The sequence below is a fragment of the Mus pahari genome, chromosome 3 (genome assembly GCF_900095145.1).
Source record: "Mus pahari chromosome 3, PAHARI_EIJ_v1.1, whole genome shotgun sequence".
Taxonomy (NCBI): domain Eukaryota; kingdom Metazoa; phylum Chordata; class Mammalia; order Rodentia; family Muridae; genus Mus; species Mus pahari.
In genome coordinates, this window is record NC_034592.1 from 113539740 (window position 1) to 113547546 (window position 7807).

Genomic DNA, 7807 nt, shown 5'->3' on the forward strand with positions numbered 1-7807 from the left:
TAGCTGTCTTCAGACACTCCAGAAGGGGGTGTCAGATCTTGTTACGGATGGTTGTGAGCCACCATGTGGTTGCTGGGATTTGAACTCAGGACCTTTGGAAGAGCAGTCAGGAGCTCTTACCCACTGAGTCATCTCACCAGCCCTGTAACACGGATTTTATAAATATAAACCTCACTCATCAATTTTAGAAGCTGGAATGATTTTTAAATCCTATTCATTTGGGTAAGTGAAAAAGCCTGATTAAACAGAATGCCTATCAAACGATTCTATCCACATAAAAGCCCTAGCAGTTCAGTATCAAGTGCTTGGGGACTAATATAAAATATGAGGAATTTGTAGGCAGTGGAAAGAGAAACTATAAAATATTTTTAATTTCAGGTATACTTACCAAATTGTACATTTTAAATATGCTAACCACATCTTATAGTTTTTGTTTAGTGTCTCTTTTCTTGTGATGAGAAAGGGTACTATTTTATGTCTGGATGCACCTCAATACAATGGCCATACCTTTTCCACAAGAACAAGACAGCTGTCCACTTTGGTTGGAAAGCTTTCAGTTTACATCAAACTAGGGAGAAACTAACAGTTTTACTTAAAAGAATTTTGTGCCAGGGAGGTAGATCAGTGGGTAAAGGAGCTTGCCGCACAGCCCGACAGCCTGAGTTCCATCCTCGGATCCCACATAAAGGTGAAGACCCCACAAGGCTGTCCTCAGATCTCCACGTGCTGCACCACTCCACCCCCTTCATCAAGTGTGCCATATATGTGTATGTGACATGCAGGCTTGCACTGTCTTCAGTCCTGTCTTGGAACGGAATGTGGAGAAACTGATACCGGACCTCTCCTTTGAAAAGCATGGCTCTGTGAGAGGAATTGGATCACATTTTGGAGACAATAAAAATTTAGTTCTGCTCTGATTAGCTAATAGTGGGCCTTTATATTGGAGCAACCTAAGCCTTAATCATTTTTTTTTGGTTTTTCGAGACAGGGTTTCTCTGTATAGCCTGGCTGTCCTGGAACTCACTCTGTAGACCTGGCTGGCCTCGGACTCAGAAATCCGCCTGCCTCTGCCTCCCGAGCCTTAATCATTTTTACTCCTCAAAACAAAGTCCAGGGAATAAATTGAGTGTAAATGATCACATGTATAAGGCTATTATTTTTTTAAACTCTTCAATTGTATGACAGCCAAAATAAAATTCGTTTTAGGACAGATTTTAAATGTAGGAGTTTCTATCTTATTTCAAAACACTTTAAAGGGCTATTAGAAGATATTTTTAAAAGGGTTGGGGCATGGGAAGTCAAAGTAAAATGGGGTGGGAATTAAGAACACAGAGGAAGTGTGTAAACAGTATTAATTAAGTACACCCATCTCTAGGTTGCTTATAGAGTGTGAGTTCTAGAATTTTCAAGGGCAGAATTCAAGAAACAAGTAGAAAAGGCGGAGAAAGGCTCAGGAGGGAAGGTGATGTGGACCTCTGCAGGACAGGTTAGCCACCAACAGCGCCAGCCCATAAGGCTAAAAAAAACTCAAGCTTTTCCTGGAAATCAATATACAAAAGTCTCTGGAAGGAAATGCAGAAAGTGACAAGGCCTAGTCAAACTGCAGCTGGAGAAGACTGCTCTAACAGTGAGTTTTTGATGATGAAAAAATTCCATTTCTGCAAGGAAAATTATCAAAATTCTTATCTCTGTAAAAACAAACCAAAAAAGCTTTTAATTTTTGTCCCCCTTTAATCTTGTTCGGAAGAAAGGAATTCATACATTTGTCTTGGGCACTGTGCCGGTGCCTCTGCAAGTCTCTTGTCTCCCTCAAAGATTTTATTAACTCACATTGTCTGTGACCACTTCCTTAGCCCCTGCCGGTTAACCATGCCCTTCACTAATTTGCCAGATTATTAACCAAAATCCATTGATCTGATCAGTTTTTGTTTTCTTTTCAGTGGGATGTGGTCCTTTTGAAAGGTTTCATTAACAGGAACAAAAATGAACCCAAGAATTCTGTTCCCTCCATTCTGATTCAAATGTAATGGGTCCACATGACCCTACTCTCTGTCCATTGTCCCTTTCATACTCCAGCCCCTCCTCCCCTTTTTCCAAGCTGAGGCAAGTGCCCCATCCTTCTGCCAAGCTTTGTTTGCTTGCACTCGAATCAAGGAACCAATGGGACCCTAGCTGGACTTTCAGAGCACTTGGAAGCTTCTCACTTGGATTCTAACAACTTACTGAAGGCCTGCTAATGATGCAGTCCCCAAAACTGTTGATAACAAGGGACTCTCTGGGGATCTTTATTTAGTGTGTATGTGTTCTTGTGAAGATGAACCTGTGCTAGAAATTCTTCACAGATTTCTAAATAGTTTGCACAAAGGCCAAGGACAGCTTCCCCATGCCTTAAGGTCATGGTTTGGGAGACCTGCTCCCTAACACAGGAATGTCACTCTGTCCTTCCATGCTTTTATTGGTATCAGCAATGGACAAGAACACCCCGGCCCAACAGCTAGGTTACCAGGCAGACCCTCCAGGGCCACTGGCATCTCTAGCCCCAACCTAAGATCCTGTCTACCCAGGCCATGTTCCCGAATGGGCATGCCCTCGTCTGTCCTGTTTGTATGTGTGGATCAGTTTGTCTGAGTGTCTGAGTCGATGCCTGCATGGAGCCCCAATCCTTGGTACATGGTAGGGGTTGTTCAGAACACAACGTGGCTTGCCCCGGTGGACCACTGGGCCCCGGTGTTGACCATGGGAGACAGGGCCAGAGACTGATGGTGGCAGGGGGCCAGGCACAAAGTTCATTCCAGGGCCACATCCTACAAAAGAACCAGTTGTTATCAGAGTAAGTTTCTGACAGGGTAGCTCTATTCTTCTGGGGTAACTTTCTCTGGGCTTTCATTTCCTATCTGCAAAGTAAGGATTCTACTTCCCTACCACCAGACCAGAATGATAAATTTATAATGCTATTTCAATCTGAGGGACTACTATGACTAAACCCAACAGGCTGTACCCAATTCCTGAGCTCACATGAACACGGATGGCCAGGCTGGAGGGTGTGCAAAGGAGGCTGGGAAAAGTGTGAGCAGAGACTACCTAAGTTAGGCACCTACCTGGCATTGAGAAGTTCTCCATTGCATTGTATTTGAATTCATAGGGTGGAAAGGGCTGGCCTTGGAAAAAGGGGGTATCCTGGGGCAGGGGTGGGAACAAGGGAGGTGGTGAGGGCTGAAGTGGGTAAGGAAAAGACATGGGAGGAGGCAAATGGAAAGGTGGGAGCAGGGGCAAGGCCAGCTTCTCCCTGAAGTCTGGGGGCTGCTTATGGCTTCCCTGGAATGAATGATCCATCTCTGACCAGTCCTCAATCCATGGGTCTAGGAATGGGATGACTGTGTTAAATAGGCCTGGGAAACCAGGTTGCCCCAAATGCTGGCTACCCATTCTTCTAGAGCTCTACTCCATCATCTTGGAGAACTATAGCCTTCCTCATCTCCTTCCACTTCAAGCCAAGACCAAGCTGTGTTCCTTTTTCCTTGGTACTCTGTCTGCCTGTGTTCTGACCTCATGCCTGCTCTTGCCTGCTGTCTGTATCTGTAGATTTTTCTTCTTCCCAAACCCTTCCCATAGGCCAATAAATAAGTCAAATATAAAGATCTAGTCCCCTCCCAACTAGTCCTCATTTGCTTCTAAACCGCCAAATGGAGTATCCTACCCCATTTTTATCCCTCATCAACTGTGAATTGACTCTTAAACCCTTCATGTCTTCAGTGGTTTTCCTACTACATGGAACTTAACAAACCCTTTTTTCCAACAGTCACAGGACATTAACAATACACCCTGTCCTGAAGGCACCCATCACTCTGTTCTCTGCCAATCCAAACTGAGCACCGTTCTGCTGTCCTCCTAGCTCACACTTACACGCTGCACTTCTCCCTCTGCTGGTCCTGAGGACTCCCATGTTCCCACAGCCCCTCACACACATCTCACTCACACAGCCCCTCACACACTTCTGCCCTAAGCAAACTCGATTGCTCATCTTCCTGATTCAAATCAAATTTTTTTGTTTTTTGTTTTGTTTTGTTTTTGATTTTCTTAACAGCCTTAATTTCTTTGTTCCCCTTGAGACAAGGTCTCACATATTCCGGACTGGCCTTAAACTCACTTTGGAGCTAAGGATGTGCTTAAGCTGCTGATCCTCCTGCCTTTACTTTCTAAGATCTAAAATTATAAGGATGTACCACCCTGGTCTTATCTGGCACTAGAGACTGAACCCATGGCTTCATGCATGCTATCAACTTCAAGCACTCTTCCAGCTGAGCCACATCTCTAGCTATCTCCATAGTTCTTAGAAGGACCAGAAGCTGTGAAACATCACGCTAGCCTTTCAACCTTTAAAACATCCTTTATTTACTGAGGACCAATTTTCTACTTGAGCAAAACAAAGAAGGTGGAACCAGGACATAATCCATCCCAATTCATCTGCCTAGTGTTCCTGCTCCCAGTTACCACTAAGTCCCAGTGGTCTGCCTCCAGTCCTGGCCTTTCCATGTCCCCCACAAACTGTATGTACCCTATGCTGTGACAAACAGCATCTAAATGACTCATGCCTCCAATTCAACAACCACTGTACTCCTGGTGCTAAAGTACAGCACATTGGTGTTGGCACAGGGTTCAAGTGACCTGAAGCAAGGGAGAAGTAGATGTGGAAATAAGCCATGCTGTTTCCTTTGTGGGTAGGCAGGGCTGAGAGATTAATAAGCAAACAATCTGTAGTAGAAAACATCTCAGGAGGGATGTAATTAGAATAGTATCCCAAAACCAGCTGAAGAAGTGGGACTAAGTAAGGGACCTACAACAGTGACTACTGTGGGCCCCAGTAAGCTGGGACCCTAAGTTCGAGTTGAGTCTATCAGCTATTGTCTACTAACCCCACCACCTTGGGACTTGCAAAGACACTGTAGTTACATTGTGTCTCTGCTGAAAAACTTGCTAGCTGACTGCACCTTTCACTTCTCTGATGAGCTTGCCTCTGCAACACTGCCTAGACCATCCTTTTTCCATATCTGTCTTCCCACTTCCTACTCCTGGGACTACCTGGAAGCAGTCTCATTTCTTTTCCATTTATCTATTGATCAGGGTCTTTTGACCCTGCCTTTTGCAATCAGTACCTGCACATATATGTCCATTCAGGTACACAGGAGGAATCACAAAGCTGAAGAACTGGTAGTTGAACAGCCACGTGCCTCCTGTGATATAACCCTTCTCAGGAAATGAGAAAGGAACCTTCAGGAGCCACGACTGTCCTTCAAGAGGTCCCCTACTTTCTAAAAGTGCTTTAGTCCTGTTTAGTTCTTTGTGCCTTGTGCTCTGATGGCCCTATCCACACCAATACCCAACCACTCTGTGGGAGGGCTTACCTGGCAGCCGGTCATGCTTGGGCAGCTCCACACCCCAGGCATCGGCCACGTGGGCCAGAAGTAAGTGCGAGAGGTGGCGGTGTGCATGCTGGTCCCAATGGACACCATCTCGATGACGGTGATGTACAGCATGCCGGAAGTGGAAGTGGAGATCTAGGACATCGAAACAGTGTTTCCCGGCTAGTGTAGCACTGTAGAAGTTCCCCTCAACCACATCCTGTCGCAGAGACACTGCCAGGGGCTGGAGCTAATTGACAAAGTGGAATCTCTAAGAGAGTCTCCTATCTACCAGCCAGCCACTCTACCAGCCCTGTCCGGAAGGGTCCCGGTCACTCACCTCTGGCAGGAGGAAACCCCCAGTGACACGTTCCCCCAGAGGCATTGCCAAGTTCCACACCAGCAGACAAGAGTCTGGCAAAACCTGGTCCATTCGTACAAAGACTCGTTCCAGGTTCTCCCTGTAGCTCTCCATTGAGCAGCGGCCATATCTGTTGGGTAACACTTAGGGTGGGCAAGAGCATAGGAGTGCTGCCATACCTCCACCTCCAACCAGTATTTCCCTCTCCCCGCCGCCTGAACCTGGAGATATCCCAGAGGCAGGAGTTGATGATCACTAGGTCAGGGGCAGGTCCATATGACAGCTCCTCCAGGATGTCCTCAAGGTACTCGGAGTAGACTCGGGTGAGGAAGTAGAAGCGCACAAGGTGGTGGCCAGAGCCAGAGCAGAACTGGCGGACCTCACGGTACTGTGTCCCGTTGTGCAGCTCTCCCAGCTGGCCCCCAGCAACCAGCTGGTCCTGTTCAAAGCTCAGCTCCCCCTGCCCACCCGCCCCCACCCCGACAGTCAGATCCATGCCAGGTAGGTGGTCCTTTTCAGGCCAGGGTCTGCACCCACCCAACACTGGCATGGCTGCCAAGCTTCTCTCACCTTGGCTTTTAACTGGGAAGCTGTGAGCAGTGTGTCTTTCTGGAGCAGAAGCACCAGGTCCTTATACACAGCTCTTTGGACTGCAGGGAGACAGGGATCCCAAGGTTAAGGTCAGCCTCACCCCCTCCCAGAGTTTCCCAAATGAAGGCCTTTGTTTTCCAGGGCTTGGCTCTCCAACAGCAGCTCTAATGGTGGGTTGGCTTAGAGAAGAAAAGACCAGGTTTTAAAACCCTAGCTCTGCTCTTCCCAGCTATTTCCTTCTCCTCTAGCGTATGCACAGTGATCAAAGACCAATTGGCAAAATTAAGTTGGTCCAGTCTCTAGGAAAACAGGTCCTTTTATGAAAATCATGAAGGGCAACAACAGATAAAGATGCCATACTCATGGGCTAAAAAATAGTGCACAAATGATATGCCAGGACACCCAGGGAAGGTATATAGGGAATTTAAAAAAGAAAAATGCAGTCTAGTGTCCTGAAACAGAGTAAGAGATGGAGAAGTCTGAAATGGAGATGCGGCGTGCAGACAAAGAAAAGGCTGAAGATACAGGGCGGTGAAATGTCATCCTAGAGTGGTCACTCACTGGAGTCCCCCAAAATGACCACGAACTTGTTGTGTAGCAGCTGCTGGACTTCCGAGGCATGGAAGTGGACCGTGGCGCTTCCCAGCAGGCGGTGTGGCATCTCGTTTTCCAAACAGAAGACCATGCTGCCACTGACACCAGCTGCAGGGAGAGGCCAATAAGCTGACAAGAGGGCAGGGGATCAAGGTAGGTCGGTCTGTTCCAAGATGACCCATGTGCGCTGGCCCCTCCCTGGCTGCTCTGAGTAATGGGGAGAAGAGTGGGGGCGGCAAGGCGAATCCTAGGACGGCACCAGCCTTTATCACACTCGGAGGGAAAGAGGGTCACTTGGGCTGTGGTCCTAGACTAAGGCGCTTCGCGCGCGCAGAGACGCCCTTGCTCCCTGCCACGTGTCAACGGCGGCCCCGCGCGTGCGCATTCTTCCGCTCACGCCAGTTACCAAGTCTCGGGGGCTCCAGGGATTCAGCGGTCAGTAGGGCAGGCCCGGGCGCCGTGCGACTTCTCGGCAGCGGGGTCCTGATCTAGAGTCAATGTTCCCATGCCCCTGGAGAGCGGTGGGTTCTGCAAAGATCCCGCCCCACAGAGCCCGAGTGCCCACGTTAGCTGTCGGTACGCAGCTCGACGCCCAGCGCTCTCCATGCGTGCGCTGCGGTGGTCCAGCCAACGCCTCCAGCATCTGCGCCTCAGGAGATGCTCATGGCTACCACTTCCGGTCACCCATGTCCCGCCCTATGCGACCCCCAACGCCGGAGGAGTCGGGAAGGCAGCGAGGTTGGCCGCTCTGGAGGACAGGGATCAGGGCTAAGCCCACTCGGGCGGCCGCGCCGAGGGCAGGACGATAGCTCAGCGTAGCTTGCCCACAGTGCTGATGGCCGCTAGGGCGGCCTCGCCACGT

At 48.6% G+C, this 7807-nt stretch overlaps 1 protein-coding gene across 5 annotated transcripts; it reads right to left on the minus strand.

Moving 5' to 3' along the window:
• Window positions 1-1692: 1692 nt before the first annotated feature.
• Window positions 1693-7802, minus strand: Pced1a (PC-esterase domain containing 1A). 5 transcript variants are annotated; one of them, XM_029535914.1, is made up of 8 exons: window positions 7511-7802; window positions 6913-7053; window positions 6331-6410; window positions 5982-6220; window positions 5740-5890; window positions 5403-5649; window positions 3099-3359; window positions 2430-2804 (listed from the first exon to the last, which is right to left on the minus strand). In XM_029535914.1, exons 2-8 carry the CDS (start codon window positions 7034-7036, stop codon window positions 2557-2559), a joined length of 1350 nt encoding a protein of 449 aa, XP_029391774.1. In that variant the 5' UTR covers window positions 7037-7053; window positions 7511-7802; the 3' UTR covers window positions 2430-2556. The 5 variants fall into 5 exon arrangements, with proteins under 5 accessions (XP_029391775.1, XP_029391776.1, XP_029391774.1 ...); XM_029535913.1 differs by having other exon boundaries at window positions 7352-7802; XM_029535912.1 differs by having other exon boundaries at window positions 6913-7802.
• Between the last annotated feature and the right edge of the window lie 5 nt (window positions 7803-7807).

Bases quoted from the DNA above. Each gene is read 5' to 3' on its own strand.
- Pced1a (XM_029535914.1), bottom strand. From the start codon at position 7,036: ATGGTCTTCTGTTTGGAAAACGAGATGCCACACCGCCTGCTGGGAAGC. The intron at 6,411-6,912 runs GTGAGTGACCAC...GTCTCCCTGCAG, and splicing joins GGTCATTTTGGGGGACTCCA to TCCAAAGAGCTGTGTATAAG. The intron at 3,360-5,402 runs GTAAGCCCTCCC...TCCCATTCCTAG, and splicing joins CAAGCATGACCGGCTGCCAG to ACCCATGGATTGAGGACTGG.